The sequence below is a fragment of the Corvus moneduloides genome, chromosome 3, assembly GCF_009650955.1.
Source record: "Corvus moneduloides isolate bCorMon1 chromosome 3, bCorMon1.pri, whole genome shotgun sequence".
Classification (NCBI taxonomy): domain Eukaryota; kingdom Metazoa; phylum Chordata; class Aves; order Passeriformes; family Corvidae; genus Corvus; species Corvus moneduloides.
The window spans coordinates 74,740,319-74,760,475 of record NC_045478.1 but is presented as its reverse complement, the minus strand read 5'-3'; the positions used below and the strand labels follow the sequence as shown (position 1 = coordinate 74,760,475).

The following is a 20,157-nucleotide window of genomic DNA, read 5'->3' as shown; positions in this document are numbered from 1 at the left end:
TTGAACCACTGTTTACATCTGCCTTCTTGGAATGTACTTTTGAAATCATTCAGCTGATGAAAGAGAATTGTAGGTAAAGCCTGGCTAGGTGTCTCAGCTGCTGACAATTCTTTTTTTATTGCTTACAGTCTTTGTTCTCTGCAGTGAAACACTTTGTTTCTCACTGTGAAACCTCAAAAATTCTGCAACAAATAAAAGGAGCCTCTAACATTTCTGGGTATCAAAATGAAATCCAAAAATATGGTCCCAAGTTAATATTTTGGAACTAGAATTTCTGTGGATTAAAAAAAATATTTTAGCTCTCTTTCACTTGACTACCTCTAATCCTTTCATAGCACTGAAAAACTGTTTTTATTTGAAGGATCCCTCTTCAGGGGTTTTGGCCATCTTTTTACAACTGTTTGGTACACTGTAGTTGTTAAGACTTTTAATTTTTTAAGTACTATTTTTGCTTTATTCAGTTTTGATTCTTAATTTTTCATAACAACCAGCTTTTCTTAAAGTTTGCAGACATATCAGTGCATTTTAAATAATTCTTGTATTTTTTTTTCAACCACAGGTTCCACTGGTTATTTTTAAGAGAGAAAAGGAAGTGGCAAGGAAGTTGGAATTTGATGGGCTATATATAACTGAGCAGCCATCAGAAGATGATATTAAGGGACAGTGGGATAGACTTGTAATCAACACACAGTGAGTTTTTACTTACTCTGTCTCATTATAGCCTTGCAAGTAATTGTTCTTCTATTTCCACAATTATATACTTATCATCCATCTTGTCTGAAATAAACAATTATTAGGGATATATTTCTAGCAAGGATACACAAAACGTGCGAGGCTAATGTTTACTCTCATTTTTACTGTTACTGTTTGATCTTATACATTCCCAGATTTTTGCCTTAAAATTAATTCTCTTCATAAAAGAAAAAAAATGCAATGAGTTTGTTTTGACAAGCACAGTGATGATGGTTGTGGATTGCTCTCAGTTCAAGAGTGAGCTATGCTTTGCATCACCTATTTAAAGTTCCATCTCTCTGCCTGGTGGGACTGTGTGTGGGATGGATGTAGCTGCTCTAGAACTCTGTCTGCAGGCATTGGCTCTGCTGTGCTTCTTAAGCCACATTTAAATGGTAGGCTGAACGCCATCTGGCAACTTGCACTCCAGAGGGTTCACCAGTGACTAACTGGTGATAGCCACCACACAGAGACTCATAGAAACAAAATTGGTATATATTTGTCTAAAATTTAATCTTATTTATCTGTGTTTTTCAGGTCTTTTCCAAATAACTACTGGGACAAGTTTGTGAAAAGAAAGGTGAGGCTTATTTTTAAAAAGATAAATGAAGTTAAAATAAAATTTTAATGCATATTTCTTTCCATGTTTGGAGGAATGTGGACCACACTTCTTTGAAATAAAACTTTGATTCAATGTAGATTTCCATATTTACAATATTAAAATACATAGAATTCCTTACCTCATTCTTACAACTACTTTTGAGTGGTTTGGATAGTTTTTTGTTCAAACTTTTTCTACATATAGCTTTTTGTATAAAACAGTAATTCAAATACATTCATGAAATTACATGATAAATTTTGTGTGCGCTTATATGTATAATGCAAATTATGTAAAATGTTTTGTCTGTGTGCATTTATGTATTTGCCTCAATACGCAAAGAATGGTGTCCCTCACTCAATAGAAGGTTAAAAAGTAATTAATAAGAAGACCCCTCCCCCCTTTTTGTCCCTTTTGACCACTTGTCCCTTTTGTCCCTCTCTATTTCCCACAGTTTTTCCTCCCCAAGTCACCTAAATCCATCCCTTTCTCCATCTTTGCTTTCTCCCTGTAACATCCAATTACATCCCATTTATGGGATGCATAGTGCATGCATCCCTTGGCAGTAATCCTCTTAGTCTGACAGGTGATCTGGAAAGTTATTACCAGTGACTCATCTTGATGGGTTTCAGATTTGGACACTGGGTCTGAGGCTCTCCTGGAACTGCCCTGGGAGGGACCAGGCAGAGCATCTATTCACTGTGAATCCATAGTTTGGGTTCCTGCCTGCCACTGTGCCACTGTAGTCCTCTGGGCTCGAGGAAATGGGCCTTTAATGGGCTGATGGACTTGGGACTAGCTGGGCAAGGTATTCTTTGTACTCTCCCCCAACCGTTGTGTCTCTGGGCTCCTTTGTGGGTGTGCAGGTGAGCTTTTATTGCATTAGCTAACGATCTCTCTCTCAAAAATAGTCCTCTCTAAGCAGGGACTTGCAAAAGCTCATTTCTTACAAATGCTATTTTAAATGTTTCCTCAGCTTGCTCTTAAGAAATAAATCAAATGTTTGTACAATAGCTTACAGCAAAAATAATCTTTTTAGTGTGTTCGGTCACAATTGCAAAAGAGGATGTACGTGTTGTTGGATCAGATTTACCCCTTCTTCACACTTCAATGCCAATCTTGTATCATACAATTGGAAACATGTCTTTTTAATGCTCTTAGCTCTTCTGCTTTGTAACAATCTTAGGTCAATCTGACAAAAAAATTCCTTTGAATTGTGTATTCATTTTGCTGTGGGAAATGTTTTTTTCATATTTTAAGTGGTTATATACAGATTTCTACCTGTCTGTCTAAGCAAAGGGGAAGCAGTAGCTCTCACAGAGTACTCAAGAAAGAAAATAAAATTCTACACTGCTTCTGTCAATGTAGTTGATCAAGGAAAGCTCAAATCAAAAGGGAAAGGAGTATGGTTTTAAGTTGTGTGGAAGATTTGGTACTTTAGCTTTGGCTGAGGAACTGTGCTGTATGATTTAAGTGCCTTCAAATATACTGGTTTGCAAAGAATGTCTTCTTTTATATACATTTGTATTTTAATCCCCAGTCTACAGAATAATCCAGTCGTAAAGCACTGTTTTCAGGCTTGTTACAAAAAAGCTTGTCTCTAAAAACCTGCAAAAGTATCAGTAAACATTTAAAGTATTTCCTACAAGAAAACTGGCAAAATACCACCTCACCTGCATGAATCACTGAGTTATGATCTTGTTATAGACAATTTTGTATTTCTTCGACTATTCTTTTAAAATGAGAAGAGACAGAAAATATTTAGGAAGGAGCTGTGTGTTCAGTCAGAAGGAGAGCAAATAAAAGTTTATTTCCATAAAAATTACTAACAAAACATGTTAAATTTTGTAAGAAAGAGATAAGGGATAGTTTGAATTCATTGAAAATAATATTTAGCCGTAACTGTATGTTCAAGATCTTGTGATCACTATGTCATCCATAGTCATGAAGCACTGTTTTAAGGCTCCTTGTATGCTAAACCTCTTGCCTGCAGAGCCAGGCTAAATAACAGCTGGTCTACCCAACTGATGAATATTTTTGAATATTCCTTCTAACTTTAGGTAATGGATAAATATGGTGAGTTCTATGGCCGGGACAGGATCAGTGAGTTACTAGGAATGGACAAAGCTGCTCTTGATTTTAGTGATGCTCGAGAAAAGAAGAAACCAAAGAAGGATAGCTCCTTTTCTGCTGTGTAAGCATTTGCCTACAGTTTGTTTGTGATTGGGGTTCTTTTGTTTGTTTCTGTTTCTATTTTGTTGGGGTGTTTTATAAGTTAAAATCAAGCATTCAAGGTTTGTCATTCAGACAAAACATTTGTTGCTCATTTATGTAAATCTGCATAAGATAAATCAATTCTTATGTTGAATGATATAGTAAATTTATTTAATTATATGCATATTATGCATATGCAGGATTTCTGTTTTTTATGTATGAAGATTTAGTTTAGTGCACAGATGCTTGAATACATCACATCCCCACTGTTTTGGTAGTGCCATTACAACTGGGCTGGAATCTCCCTTTCAAGTTCTCAGTTCAGCTTTGCTGGAAAGAATGGGCAAAAATGGCAATGTGTATTCTGATTATAAAGAAATGATGGAATAAATTTAAGTGCTAGTGACCAGTAAAATCTAGGAATTGGAAGATTAATCTTCATATCCTTTTTATAATTTGTTTTCCCTAAGCTATTCATTTGTTTATCATTTGAGAGACAGAAATAAGGAAAAGCCCCTAGACATTCAGAGTAGTCAATTCTCCTTTGTAGGGCAGCGGCATGCTCAGTTTTTGTAAAGCACTGCAAAAATGTTTTTTTTAGTTCTGCATTATAAAAAAGGTATTCAACTAGATAGAACATATTTTAACAGATGGAATTTTAATGCTATAGAGATTCTAATGTAAGGGTTTATTTAAAGCTTTCTTTAAAAGCAACATTGTATCCATGGGTTTGCAAGGATTATGAAAAGTAGGCAGTGGGACTACTGGTGGATTAGAATTCCATTGAGGCAAGAGCTGATTTTGTAAGGAAGACTCTTTTATCCATCTTTATAAAAGATGGATATTAATAAACCAGGAGTCTGCCTGAACAATGAATCAGGTGCAGTGTTAAGGCTCAAGGACTCTTTGGCATTTCGGTGCTAAATAAAATTTAATATTGTGGCAGAAGTACTTCCCAGAATGATTCTTACATCCTGTTTTGCTCCTGCTGGATTATAGTAGAACCCATGCTTGAGTTTAGGAAAAAAAATTACTACTTTTATTATCGGTATAAAAACAAAATAAAACTACTTTCCCTTCCCTGTGTGCTCATGACTCATATGAGGAGAAAAAAATTTAAATAATGTTTTCGTGAGTAATCTTGAAAAAACAGACCAGAGTGAAGCAATTGGAGAAGGCTGATGAAATATTTAGTTTAAGAATCATGTCTGAAGGATGTCTGGTTATTTTTAACATCTCTAATATCTTCTCCATGTTATAGACAGTTAAAAAAAATTTATGACCTCATCCATCTTTCCTGTTCTCCTTGAAGGAATCATTCCATACTCATAACAGATTAATATGTTGTGGGAAAATAAAAAACAATAATAAAAATTTACAGAACCAGTCACTTCAGGAAGGTACATTTATCCACTTTTTAACACTTTCAAAAATGAATACTAATGAAGCTACTAAAACTTACACATATTGCAGATTCAAAATTTGGAATATATTTACAATGCAGTGAAGGGAGAGGTGGGAAAAGCATTGGAGTTGAACCCTTATTTCAGTACTTTGGGAAGAAAATAGAAAATGGTGTGACCTGGTACAGGTTGCAGCTCTGGTGCTGCTGTTCCTCCCTGTGCCAGGAGAAGGTGGCTCAGGCTGAGGCCAGACCAGATCTCTGTGTTTCTCACAACACAGAAGGGAAGTGCAGCGTGTAGCATTTTCATTCCTAATACAAGTGAACAGGTCTCCTTGACCCCTACTCCTACTTTTTCTCTCCCTTTCCTTTGGAAAAATAGCCTGGGATTTGCATCTGTCTTTTTGCGAGGGACTTAAAGCACTCTACTTGCAGGTGACCATGCTTTTTCAAAAGCTTCTGCCTGTCCCAGTGATATACTGCATTAAAAGAATTTGCATTGTACTGGCTCTTGAAGAGCCATGCAGCTCATGGGTGCAGTCTTGTATAAAGTGTATTTCTTTATATGCATAAATATTTTAGTATTTAAATGATTATTTAAATATGTTGCAGGATTATTTAAATATATCCAACTAAGAAGGATGATGCAGCTGGAGCTCTACTGTAGATTAGAGAGTAAAGATAGCTAAATTTTGCACACTGAGACTGGGGCAGTGGTGCTGTTTTTCCATTGAATTAATTTCTTCTTTTGGGTGTTAAACCAGATGCATCATGGATGTAGTATATTTGAGAGAATAATATGGAAGACACAAACATGAAAGTTAATTTTCAGAGGTGCCATCATTAGTATTACTTCCCTGTACCTTTGCCTTTCTAACTGCTTTTTTTTCTGTGATCGTTAGTTTAGTTGGAGTCAATAGAAGAGGCAGATAAGGCTCAAGCATCTGCAGCAAGCAGTGACATAAGGCTAATTTGGAAAATAAGCAGGGCTTCTGTCAAATGCTCACATGGTAGAGAATTCTTTCACTTTCAAGAATAGAAAAAATGTAAATAATTTTCTACTGGAAGATCTGAAATTTTTACAGGTTGGTGAGAAGTTAAACCGTATCATAAATGTGAAAGGTACAAACAATGAGTGCAGTTGGCCTCAGAATGTGAAAGCATTTAAAAGGCCTTACTCTTCCTTGTCGTGAGAAATAATCCAGGTTTCCAAAAGATTCTCTTGTGCGTAACCCATTTTTAGTAATGTAGTATCTCGGAGAACAGGATTGTTCCTGGAGAACTAGCAGGCCTTTTCCTCAAGTGTCAGTCTGTCTCTTGCCCATAATGGCTACAGAAAAAGTAAGGAATTTTATTTGCAGTAGTTTTTACACCTGAATTCTCAAGATTTGTACTTGCTATGGTGACACTACAGGATTTACAAAGTGAGGATGTGCCTGTTTGTCTAAGTAGAAGTGTGTATCTGCAGGTGGGTAAGGGCTTCAGCCGTCGTGGTTGTGAGGCAGGCACAGTCCCTGTTAATGTCCAAATTCCCAGCCTGTTCCATTGAAAGGAATGATGCACATGTAGGAACCTCAATTTCAAACCTTTCCCCTTGTGGATGCTAATGTAAAATACCTCCTTCTTTGATTATTTACTTGGGAATTTTAAGCCTAGTGGATCCTTGCAGAGGCTTTGTGTAGGATACCTCAAAATAATAATCTATTCTGTGCTCTGTCTCCAAGACACCCAAAACAGAAAGCTTACAGACACCCAATAACTCATTGTTTTGTTTTGGTTCAATGCTTTCTTTTTTGTAATGGTCAAGTGGCACCGTTGTCTATGAAATATCATCTGTTGGTATTGTTCAGTGCCTAGCACAAAATTTTGACACAGTGCAATAAAAATGGTATTTCCGTACCTAGTTGACAATTAATAAAGATTGTTTTTTTCTGATGGGATACTTTCTCTTTTACAAAAAGTAACATTAATAGAAGATTTTCCTAAGTACCTGTATCAACACACATTAACTGGTAAGAATTATCATACTTTCATTAATGATTTTTCTTACGTCCTTAGAAAAATGGGTCAATTTTCTGAACGAGCTCTGAAAATCATCTGATCTAAATTTGTCTGTCTTTAGTGCCATCCAATTGTGTCACTCAAGGTATGCTATAATAACCAAGGTAAAAAATTGGCATCTTAGGGTGCAAATTCAGTGACCTTTTTTGACAGCTGCTTTATACTTAGGTGGGTTGTATTAAAAACAAAATAATTTTTTTTTTCTCCACGGATTTTGAAGACAGTTTATTTCATTTGTGTGCATGATAACGTTGTAGAAATCAATCAGCATTAGGTCTGATGAATTCAAAACAGTACTTATGAATTTGATTTTCGCCTTTTTTTTTTTTTTGACAGATTCATTCCAGAGTAAAAGTGTGAATTAGAACAAGGTTCTGATGTATTTCAGCTTTTGCAGAAATAGATCAGCTGTTGACTCCTGTTATGTGACAATACACTTCCTACAGATTGTGTTTCATGTTTTTCAGTTGTGTTTTGCTAAAAAATTCAATTAATTTTTTTATTTTTACAGGTTAAATTCCATTGATGTTAAGTATCAGATGTGGAAATTAGGAGTCGTTTTCACTGATAATGTAAGTTTCTCAGTATATACATACATACACATATATATATATTTTCATGTTCTAAAATGAAGTACACAGTTGTTAATGCAAAGTGCTTCAATGAGAGGTGTGAAATACTCTGGATTACATTTATTTTACTACATGAAGAAAATCTTGAAAGCTTAAAGTGACATTGTCAAAATATTTTCGCAGTTACATTGGTAATAGTCTATAGAACCTCAGTCAATTCCTGCCCCCTTTCTGATATGCATTATTAGAAGCAAGCACAGCACTGTAGAATTAGAAAATTGACAATATAAATGCTAATTGCCATTTCTCATATTTTTCATAAATTTTATGAACACTTGAATATTCTTGGAGCACATTCAGATCAATGTAGTTAATGTACCTGGAATTGTTACATTTGTATCACTGAAACTGATAGTAAGAAATTATTTTAATAATTTGAAAAAGCAAAAAACCAAAGAGAGATAAACATGAGTGTTAAAATGCAGTTTAAGAAGGCAGTCATCATATGATTTTTAAGTCTTAGGATTATTGCTTCCCTAACCACTTATTTTACTGGTAAGAAAAATGGTTGGGGAAAAAATTATTTTGGAAGTAGGACAGATGGAGAATGAAAGTGTATTCTGAAGGTACTCAGGAAAAGTGGAAACAATAAGTCTCCAGGTCTAGAGAAAGCATGATCTGTAAACAGTGTTTGTTTGGGACTAGTATTTTTTTTTATGGAATGGAGTGTAATTTCTCTTATAAATATGTACTTGTCTTTAAGTTCAATAAAAATAAATTGATAGAGGAGCAGATGAAATAAATATTTGTGGTTACTTAAATAATACTTATATGTTCAAATAGGAGTTTTAGTAGCTCAAATTAATTACAAAATTTCTTTTGTTGCTTGTAGAGTCCTATAATTGTCATTAACTAACTTTGGGCATTAATATTTTAATGTAATTATTTAGAAATTAACAAAAAAGTAATTTAAATCAGAAAACTTATTTTACAGTAGAGACATTTACAAATAAGGGTTTAAGAATTTCAAAATTAGTTTTTACAATATAAATTTTGAATTTCTTGATTTTTCCCATGTCTTGTGGACTTTATTTGAGGATTTAATATTTTTGCTCAAAGATAAAATTCTCAAAGATATCTAGAAAATTCTCTAAAAAGAACTGTTTTCTATTTAAAGAAAAGCATATTTGAGAAATATCTACCTTTCCGTATTGTCTTGAATTGTTAAAGATGAAAGCCATGAGTTTTATTTTGAATATACTTGTTTTTTCCTGTTAGTCTTTCCTTTACCTAGCATGGTACATGACCATGTCAGTCCTCGGCCATTACAACAATTTTTTCTTTGCTGCTCATCTCCTTGACATTGCAATGGGATTCAAGACATTACGAACTATCCTGTCATCAGTTACCCACAACGGCAAACAGGTATCAACTCTCATCTCTTTTCAACTTTTTTACTTATGGAGTACACAGGAAAGATCACTTCATTTCTTGATTTGGATGCTCTGCAGATTGACAACAGAACTGTTCTTTCATCATGAACTCTAGAACTTGCCTTGGTGAAGAAACTAGACAATGGGATTTATATGCAAAAGCAAAAGCGACTAGGATTATGACAGTCTTTAACTGTTATGAGTAACTGCTTCATAAAGTTGCCATTTAAACTTTCTCCAAGATTCATCTAAAGAAAGGTCTGCTTGAGTCTCAGTCATTCTGTTAGAGGACTGTTTAAGAAACTCAGCTCTTGGATGATGAGAATCTGAAATTGCATTTCTGGTTTAACTTAGAAAAAAGTAACTAAGGCTTTTTGTCTACTGAGACCTTTTGTAGAAATGACATTCAATGTAACCTGAGACTCAGTGTTCCTCAAGGATCACGGCCTTCCCATTTCAAAAGAATTTTGTAAACAATTTTAAATTGTAAAAAAGCCATCCTTGGTCTTCTCAGAAAATCTTCCAGCAGGACAGCTGCATAATAATTATGATAATATAAGTATTCTTCCTTATAAAAATAGTCCTGAAGGTCTAGCAAATTGCCTATGAATTAAGGGAACATTATTTATAAGGAACTTTTTAGATCTGGGTGCTACACAAGTGAAATATCAATTTACAGGATACTGAAGCTCCCTTCCAGCTGCTTTCCATTAAGCTCAGAGCAAAATCTGAATAATGCTGCAGTCGAGCAGTGGAATACTTGTTGCTACTTTTCTGAGATATTAAAATACTAGGAACAGGGTTTTTTATATGTGATTTCATACATGTAAAAAAGTTTCTTCACTATTAAATTAGTAAATATACTGTATTGCAATTAATTATATAATAGTTGATAGTAATATTACTGTTAGGTAGTGAATTTTCAGATATTTTTATCTGATTATGGGGATTGTATATGATTCTAATGGATTGTTTCATTGTGTATCTATCCATAAGATTTTTCTTCGTAATTATGTTTCTGAAACACAGTCTTTGTTCAAAATAAAATGAAATGCACAATCTTCGCGTGAGAATATGCAGATATATTACTCTGTATTACAAAAGTACATACAGAGAAAAAGTTAAAGTTTTCCTGCTGCTAGTATATACAGTTTATTGTTACTTTCCTTCTTTTTTAAATTTTTTTTTGAAAGAAAAGGTAAATCACAATTCCATAGTGGTGTTACATGCATTCTGTAATTTTGTCTTCCAGCTTGTCCTAACAGTGGGATTACTGGCAGTAGTGGTGTACTTGTATACAGTAGTGGCGTTCAATTTTTTCCGCAAGTTCTACAACAAGAGTGAAGATGGTGATATGCCAGACATGAAATGTGATGATATGCTAACAGTAAGTCTTACTTTGCTTTCTGGGTTTTTTTCTCAAGCTATTGTGGTTTTGTCCTGGCCTTCTTGTAATTTATATTCATACAGTTGTATCATTAGCCAGCAAGCAGGAAAGACTGCAATTGAAAGCAAAGGGACAAATATGATGAACATCCTCAAGAACTAGATAGATCTTGTGTATGCTAAACAAACAGATCTATAAAGGAATAGAAGAAATGTGGTACTATACTTTGCTAGAGTTGTTCAAAAAATGCAAAACAAGTACAAGCTGTGAAGCTGAGCCGGCTAAAGGACAGCGCTTCTGAATCTTGAAATTCGACAGGTCATTCAGGAGGAGGGTCAGTTATAGGCAACGATTTTCAGAAGTAATGCAAATACTTAAATGCTTGTTTAAGCTTAGAAATCAATCTGTTTCTCTTAGCATGAATTGCCATAGTTACCTTTAATAGGAAGTTTTGTAGCCACTTTGTCCAGAACCACTGTAAATTATGTTGAGCTTACTAAGACAGTGCCAGGCTTTGGAATTTTGGGTGGTAGGTAGAGCTTAAACCACAAAGAATTTTTAACATGCATTTCCCTTAATATCTCTCCAAAAGCAGTCATGTACAACACTCTAAATGTATTTCAGTATTCTGCGCAGCATGAATCTCTTCCACAGAGTAGACAACATTTAAAAGCCAAATAAATAGATGAACTGTGAAAGCAGAGTAGTATGTCTATATTTTGGTCTGGTTTGGGACATTTGGCACAATGAAACCAGATAAACTGGAACTAGAATCAGTGAAGGGCTGTTAAATTGTCAGGTGTTGGAGCACTTGCTATGGGAAGAGAGGTGGAGGGAATTGGGCTTGTTCAGTCTACAGAAGAGAAAGTCTCAGGGTAGGGGGTGTGTAAGAGGAGCTCCCAGTGTCTGCAGAAAGATTATTGGAAGACAAATCCAAGCTCTTAACAGCAAATTCATGTCAGGAGACTGTGGACATAAAGTGGAAAAATGTGTTCTGACTGAGGAGAGCCAAACAATGGAACAGGTTGCTCAGAGAGGTTGTCTCTGAGAGAGAGTCTCCATCCATAGGAGGTTGTAAGGAACTGACTGGGACAATGCCCGAAACATTTTTTTCTGAGGTTATAGGGGACCCTGCTTGGAGCAGAACCCTCATGAAGTCCCTCTGACCTGACCTCCTCTGTAATTCTCTGAAAGCACACATACCACAAAGCTATAATATTGTATGGGAATGAGTTAGAATAACATGTGGCATGCTGTAAAATCAGGGTTGTCTTTTGTAAAAACACTGACTTGAAATGAGATTAAGAAAAAAAAAGCGAATAAAGAAAATACACAATTTTTTTTTAAAATAAAACAATTTAAACTTTTTAGATAAGTAACACTACATTCACTCATTAGGGTAATTATTACCTTTCAACCTTGGAATATAAACTGTCTCTAGGAATTGTTAGATTTTTCAGACAAGGCTCTTTCAGCATTGTATAGTACTATATCAATGTCGTAAAGAAGGGATTTTGGGGATAGTGTGGCATAGAAATAGAAGAATGGATTTTTTGTATGGTTATGTTTTAGGAGTTAGTTATTGCCATCTCTGTTTTTTGATAGAGGGTGAGAACCCTTGACCTGTAGTTTGCAAAGCTTCTTAAAGAAAAAAACCAATCCCCTGCTCTAGACCTCCAGAGACTGATACCATAATTTTCTATTAAATTATAGCATGATAAAACTGGAAATTTTGGATTGTCAGCATCCCAGGCAACTATACTGACAGACCTATTATACCACTTTTCATATCATAGTTTCACAGTATTATCCTCAGACATTTTCAATCATGAGCCTGTTCTCTGCACAAGCATTCACAAACATTTTTTGCTTGGTTGTGTTTTTTTTTGTTTTATTTTGCGTTGGGGGAGGAGGGTTGTTTGTTTTTAAATTTGAATTTGAAACACTAAAAATGGGGAAAATCGTTAACTTTTGAGCTAGGAAATTGTAAAAGAAGATGGCTATGGTGGTGATGATATTTCCTATTTACACTGCTGAAATGATTTTACATGAATCATGGGGTGCTGCTGAGCTTCTGGTAGTTGAACGTTTGATCTTACCGAACTGCTGCATAATGACAGCACATGAAATACTGCAGCTTCAGCTGCACAGCTGCATTTCCCCCCCTCCCAGAAATATGCATAATCTCAAAGGAGAGAAAAAGATGGCCTGACATGGCATAGTTCCTAGACCACAGACCAGTTCTACCAATTACTGAATTTGTAACCATGGGTGTTTCTGCTTTTAGCTGCAAAAAACCTCTGTATCCCTTTGTTTTGTCTTTTCTAGTGCTACATGTTTCATATGTACGTTGGGGTACGTGCAGGTGGAGGCATTGGTGATGAAATAGAAGATCCAGCAGGAGATGAATATGAAATCTATCGGATTATCTTTGACATCACTTTCTTCTTCTTTGTGATTGTCATCCTGCTTGCAATTATCCAAGGTCTGTAACCCACAGTGGGACTGAAAGCATTATTTAGCAGTACAAAGATCTTAGTGCGGTGGTAATCACCAACCTAAGATTCAGACAGAACAGCAGGGCAGATCATGAAGGACAGATTTATACAGAAAATCACACCCAGCTGACTTTCATCCATACACTGCTCTTCTGAGTCTCTGTAAAATCAACAGGCTCTAACTGGATCAATGGAAACAAATTTTTTTTTGCTCTAAGAATACTGGTGTCACTGCAGCTTCTGTCTCGTCATTGCCCTTTCTAAAAGCCTCCTATAGAAATCTTGTGTCACAACTTAAAATCGTCCTTCAGTGTAACCCATCCTACATGAGCTTTCATGGACAAAATCAGTACTGCTGTCAGTATTCTCCCTGCCAACATCTAATATTCTAGATTGACTCTCTAGAAAATCTTCAAATTGGTAATAGTGGTGTGAAAAGAGGACCATAGCTTTAAGAGGTTAAATCTTTTCTTACATAAAAATTGCTGGTTTGTGTGATTCCTGCTTATTTGAACAATGTCTAAGAGTAAAGAAAGGTGCGTGATATGAAAGAGCTTTAGTATAGCCTGGTTAATGACAGTGGAAAGTTAGCTGCCATTAGTTAGCTTTGGAATTTCAGTGAAACTATTTGACTGATAGTGTTTCTCACTGTTGTAATCTGGATAGTGGATACCTTATTTTAGCATGTCAGGGGTTTTTTTAATTATGTTTATATAAATTATGTTTATTGTTATTACCTAAAGTACTTAAACCCCTATCAGTTTTCACACTGTACCTTTAAAATCTTGTCAAGAATGCCCAAAAGGTAATTTTTTATTGAAGTTTGAACAAGTTAACAGAAGTATATTCTCAATTTTGGAAAAATTGATAAATAGTTCTGCTGGGTGCACTTGCTGTCATAAATACTGATACCTTTCTGTCAGCTAACAGCTAACTTAGGATAATTTTGACAGCAGTAAGGGTTCTTCCTTACTCACTACAAGGAGATTCAAAAGGCAGCTTTGAGCTTGTGGTAAATTGTTTCTTACTCAAGCAACAGGTTTTTTTAAAGGGCTTGGGGAGGGTGGGAAATTTTTTATACTCCAAAGTGGCATATCTCATACTGTTTCTTTCTTCATTTTGTGAGTGGCTGAAGAATAAGTCCTTAATTGTCAAGCTTTGCTTATGGGACTGTTGATAGTCATTGTGGAGTTAGTCCTTATTTGTATTGGAGCAAGTGAAGGGAAGGTTATATGCAGTTTATAATCTGAGCCATAAAGCCTGTGAGTCTTTTTCTTATTCTTTCTGTGTCTCCCTGAAATGATCCCTTACTTTTGTGGAGCTCCAATAGTGGAACCTTGCACTACATGACAGCCATCTTGAGAGGGTGCACGGAGCTCTAGGCCTCTCTGCATCTGCCATGTAACAAATATCTGAACTCTGTTAAATGTAAAGTAATATTTTTTCTATAGTAGGGCCCTAATCACTGTAAACCCACATATATTGTAATGTACTAAATCAAGATTAGAGCACTGGGCATAAAACAGAAGTCTGTTTGTCCCATTTTGTAATTCAAAATGGTACTGCCAGCCATGTGGCTGGTATTTCTTTGGCTTGCTCATTTTTCTTTATGGTTTTCTTGTCTTTGGAATACATATTGGCTTCTGTTATTTCTGCATAAGATTCTCATTTAATATTCTTTATCAGAGTTCTGTTATCCCTGGATTTCCAAATATTCTTTCTCACAATTCTGTTCTTGAACATTAACTATCATTTTAATTTAAACCCTAGGTTTAATTATTGATGCTTTTGGTGAGTTAAGAGATCAGCAAGAGCAAGTTAAGGAAGACATGGAGGTAAGAACATTCAGTTGCTGAACCATGCCTATTTTCAGATTTCATGAATATGTGTTTTCAATCAAAATACGATTTAGCTAGTGGATAGTTTTTACAACTAAGAGGAAAATACAGTCCTGTACGTGGTCTGATATCATACAATGTGAATTATAATGAATTGCATGTCTGTGGCTATTTAAGTCTTTTGGATCTTCAAACTACTAGAGGTTTCTAACACAGGGTGTTAACACTGTCACGTTACATTTCATCTCAGATGTAATTTTCTTTGGTTAATATATGTGTGAAAGTATCTTGTACTTTGTGGTTTTCTATTCTGTCATTGAAGTGTAAATGTAAGAAGTCAGGAAAGTGTTGTAAACTAGCTGTGCTTTGTAATGTGAACTTGGAGCATATTCAGTTACAGCTGGACAAGGACTGAGCTAAATATTGCCATGTGTTACAGTAAGTGCTGCTTAACATTAAAAGTCATCTGTGACCATTGTATGCCATTCTGTCACATGATACCTGTTCACTTAGAGCTGGAAAAGATTTATTTTTTTAAACAGTAAGAAGCTATTCTGATGGTAGCTGAGCTTCTATGCAAATGATTTTGCTGAGGTATCCAGTATGAATCGTTAAAAGAAAAGCCTTTTTGTTCAGTGCATATTCTATATGATGCATTGCCATTTTCAAGAAAATTTTCACCTTTTTTTGGCCTTTTCTGAAAGCAAGGCAAGTGTAATATGTAGTGTTGAAGTGCTCTGTATTCTTTCTTTTAGACAAAGTGCTTTATCTGTGGGATAGGAAATGACTACTTTGATACAGTGCCTCATGGCTTTGAAACACACACACTGCAGGAGCACAACTTGGCCAATTATTTGTGAGTACAGTAAAAATGCACTCTTCACTAACTCATGATCCTTGCAGCCTCCGCAGGTACTCGATTAACTCTCTTGCATAAGTAATAGTCAGTACTGTTCGGCTTTGATGTGCACTTATGCTTTCTGAATGTATAATTCTGTGGCAGTGGCAGCAAGGAACTAACAAATTCCATATCCTGCTTTCCAACTTGGTTGTGGCACAAGAAGCTTGTGTGAACTTGTAGATGGAAACGAACTTGATACATGGCTGCAGAGGCCACATAAATTGTAAAATTGAATGAGGTATGTAAGGTGCAGAGGAGCAGTATTACCTGGCCTGGAGACTGATGGAAAGAGAAAACAAAGAGGAGTAAGGCAAAAAAACTTACATTGAACAAAATAATTTGTGTGGGATGCTGAGGCTGACTAAGAGAACTGGGGACAAAGGGAGGTAGGCAAGCTGTAATGAGGAGCTAGAGACGAAAGGGATCAACCTAGGGCATCAGGTCCACCTTTGGAACATCCAAGCAGAGAACCAGCGACCACTAAACTCAGTCTTTTTACATCTGGAAATAAAGAGAATTATCAGGTCTACAACCACTGTATCATACTCTCTCTCACTGTTCCTCTCACATAGGAAAATCCAGTGCCAGAGTGTATTTTATGCTAGTGCTGTCAGTAGGAAGCAGGGGATGGATTGTATCTTTTTGTTTTTTAACTGGCACTGTATGTGCACAAAAATAATGAGACAGCAAAGTCAAACATGCCTATAAAAAACTTCCACCTGAAAAACAGGTTGTGCAAACAAAATACATTGAAAGCACTATCATATGGGATTTTGTTTCTACTTACTGAATACTGAACAAAGAGCATACTGTAGCATACTTGCTCCTAAGTGCCTTAACCTGAGGAATTGGGTTTTCTTCCTTTTGTTCATGATCATATTTTATGTTTTTACATATGTTTGGAAAGAATGTCTCTTATGAGTGAAATTTTGAAATTATCACCCAGTGAATGTCAGCTATCTCAAGCCCTCAAGACTAATGGGTTTTTATTAAATTAAAAGTTCTTTTCTGCTCATGTTGCTCATGCTCATGATACTCTACTAAAATATCCCAAACCTGTAATTTCAACAGAAATCTCTTAGATAACTTCAGCATTTCTTATTCAGTGTGGGAAGAGGAAAAAAAGAAATTTCCAATGACCGTTTTCTGTCTGCTTCCAAGTGGGTTTTCATGGGCAAGAAAATGTCTGTTGTAATTTTCAGATTAGACAGTTTAGAAAATCTTCATTTAAACTGAGTTGCTACCTACAGTAAGTTGAACTGGATCTCATGCATTTTAGCATACTACTCATTGAACAATGAATGTCAGCAGTGTCAGGAAAGTGTTTAATCTGTCTCAAAATACTATAATAAATAGAACTCTGGAACTTGTAAGTCCATGAGCAGCATTATCACCGTACACACTGAAAAATACCCATCTCCCTGTGGGTTGCCTAATGTTTCCAAACAATCTATTCATAATAGCTCTTTCTTTGCTTGTAGGTTTTTTCTGATGTATCTTATTAACAAAGATGAAACAGAGCATACAGGACAGGTAGGTTGAATAACTCTTATTAATGTCAGCTAATTCTAAAATAAAAATAATCCAGGCTTCAAAAAACTAAGATTTTTCTAATGGATATTTCCCTGTATGGTATGGAACTTAATTCTCATTCTTCTAGGCAATTCTTAAGACTCTGGTTGCTTAATGTTAGGTTGAATATCAATTCTGTAGCACTTTCTGTTCCTTTTTTGGTATCTGACCTGCTATTTTTAAATTGTTACTTCCACAAAATACAAATACATACTATAAATGAAAATAATGAGAAGCAACATTTAAGCATTCTGTGGAAGCAGCACCATTTCTCCCTTTTGATTCTTTTCTTAATAGTCTTTGTCTTTTATTATTATCATCTCTATGTAATCTTCTGTGTCTATATTCCTGAATAAGTCCATATGAAAGAACTTGTGCATATATTTAAAATGAAAACTATGTGAACTTTTCTCTGGAGGTTTCTTCTTTGTTCTTCTCTGTTCTTTCAAACTCCTGGTGCGCCCTTCAACTTCCTTGAAGTATATTAAAAGTCATTAAGAAATTGTGTCAAATTTACAGTCTACTTTTTTTTTTTTCTACTTATAGTCTTTCAGCTGACTAAGCAAATGTTCCTGTGTTGCTGATCAAAACCCAAAAGAACTGAATAGCATCACATATATAGCCCCACAGAATTGGCTCAGAGGGATGATTTGCTATAAATCTATGTAGCTTACTCTTTCTGAACCTTAACATGTGTGCTGTAATCATCTTCTTTGCATAAATCTCAGCCTTGTTCAGTATGAGGTTTTATATGCTTCCTTTGCTGTTTTTGAACATCCATTTGTCATTTGAGAATTTCATACTAACTGAGATTTTTAAAAGCCTTTTTTATTTGCACTTTCCCTTTTATTGGCAGACCTATAGTCCAACTGTATTCACTGAAGACAGATTTCTACTAACTAATCAGTTTTGATACTGTTAGGTGATAGTTTAAAAATTGAGAGTACTTCATAGCTTCAAGGAACTTGCTTTAGTGGTGGACTTGGCAGTAGTTAGTTTATGGTTGGATTCAATGATCTAAAAGGTCTTTTCCAACCTAAATGATGCTATGATTCTGGAACTGGTGTAACACGTGCCCTTTCTACCATGAAATTTGCATAATAAAAACCACGTTTAAGTGGTGTGATTAAAATAGAAATACACTGACATATTTTTTACAACTCTCTGGACTGTCTAGAGACAGAACCCTACCCGAACAAATGATCAGAAAGGAAAAAATACCAAATGCCACTGACTCAGAAAATACTGACTATAAAGGTCATTTTGGTTTATGTATTGTTTGTAGACATGTTTTGAAATTACTGATGCAGAAATTAAGTCAAAATATTCTGCTTTCCCTGGTAGTTGTCTTGTGACTAGCTTTAATTGACCTTTACAGCACTCCTCAATGTGCAAAAAGAACTAAATGACCTGCTTCTCTTCTATGCATTTCTGTAGTGCTTTTTGACTGGGTGACAACAACCTAAAAGCTATCTAAACTAATCAAAATCATTAACATGATTTTGTAGATTGATGTTCAACAACCTGACATGCACAGAATCAAAAAAAGTGAAGTGATATATAAATAAATGAGGACAAAAAGTAATGATTGATGTTTCTCATTAAATCAAGTTAAATAATTTAAACTGTGTTTCTTTCAGGAATCGTATGTATGGAAAATGTATCAAGAACGGTGCTGGGAATTTTTCCCTGCTGGTGATTGCTTCCGAAAACAATATGAAGACCAGCTCAACTAAGCAGAGATGAGGATTTCTGGACAAAAATGTCCATGTATTTCCCAGCTCTTTTGGGAATGTCTAAAAGATTTCTTAAATCCCCAAAGCTGTGTGCATTTTGGAGCACCAAAGCTCTGTTTTTAATGACCCAACTGCACTTTTATTTTCTTGTGTATTTGCTTTGAGAACACTGGAGTAAAGAACAATGAAAAATTACAACAACTTTGGAACCAAACCAAGCACTTGCACAGACAAAAGATGTCCCTATACATAACATGCACACACAAGTAGAGACTTGAGACAGCTTATTTTTGAAACTGCCAGATGATGCCCTTGCCTAAAAGATCACACATGGGGTGACATGGTAGCAACACTCATTCGGTCTGTTTATTTCATCATCCTGGAAGGAACTATATATAGTTCACAGAGCACTGTAAAAGATTGTTGTGGACACTAAGTTGTGGGGAAATAGTGCCTTACTATATGTGGGTTGAGCTATGCAGAAGATGAGTGCATGATGACATAATTTTTTTTTTTCTTTATGTCTTCCCTTCCAATTTAATATTTATTTTGTGGTTTTGGTGGGTTTGGGAGGAAGGGATTTGATTGTGCACATCTTTTTAATAAGACTGGAGTGTCTCAGGACAAGATTAGGTTATTCTCATCGAGTTCATTTCACATTTACCTTCCTCTTTAGCTTTTGCTCTTATTTTGGTAATGCTCTGATACAACACTGCTACTTTATGAAATCTTTGTATGAATACAAGACAGCTGCAAAAAACACTTTAACAAGAAATGTTTCATTGCATGTTTATTATGCAAGTTTAAAACAATCAAAAAACAACATTCAGAAACAAGTTGATCAACATGAAAAAACATTCACAATAATTATATCCATAGTAATAAAGTGTTGTGGGCTTTATTGTACATCTGGAACAAGTGTCATCAACCAACAATGTATATGTTATGAATTTGACAGTAATTTTGGTTTCTTTTTTTGTTCTTTCATTTCTGCCATCTGTGATTGATAGTGGAGTTGAAGATTTTCTTGTTAAATTATTTTTTAAAAGCAAAGCTGAAGCAATATCCATTCAGGGACTCCATCAGTTGCATCATGAAACACCAATGATGTGTACATTACTCCATTTTGAGTCCTTTTCAATTGTAATGCCAGTCTTTACAAATAAAAAGAGACATTCAGAATGGAAACAAGCTGGTTTTGGTAGCATTTGAA

At 35.3% G+C, this 20,157-nt stretch overlaps 1 protein-coding gene across 2 annotated transcripts in view; it reads left to right on the top strand.

Annotated features, from left to right (window-relative positions):
• The window catches only part of RYR2 (ryanodine receptor 2), a 391,308-nt gene extending 371,151 nt beyond the window's left edge, over nt 1–20,157 (top strand). For both annotated transcript variants that reach the window (XM_032102227.1, XM_032102226.1), the window contains 11 exons: nt 560–690; nt 1,270–1,312; nt 3,391–3,524; nt 7,519–7,579; nt 8,858–9,004; nt 10,265–10,399; nt 12,728–12,884; nt 14,668–14,732; nt 15,491–15,591; nt 17,118–17,169; nt 18,849–20,157. In XM_032102227.1, the coding sequence (XP_031958118.1) occupies nt 560–690; nt 1,270–1,312; nt 3,391–3,524; nt 7,519–7,579; nt 8,858–9,004; nt 10,265–10,399; nt 12,728–12,884; nt 14,668–14,732; nt 15,491–15,591; nt 17,118–17,169; nt 18,849–18,944 (1,122 nt within the window). In that variant the 3' untranslated portion in view covers nt 18,945–20,157. The remainder of the gene's footprint in view (nt 1–559; nt 691–1,269; nt 1,313–3,390; nt 3,525–7,518; nt 7,580–8,857; nt 9,005–10,264; nt 10,400–12,727; nt 12,885–14,667; nt 14,733–15,490; nt 15,592–17,117; nt 17,170–18,848) is intronic.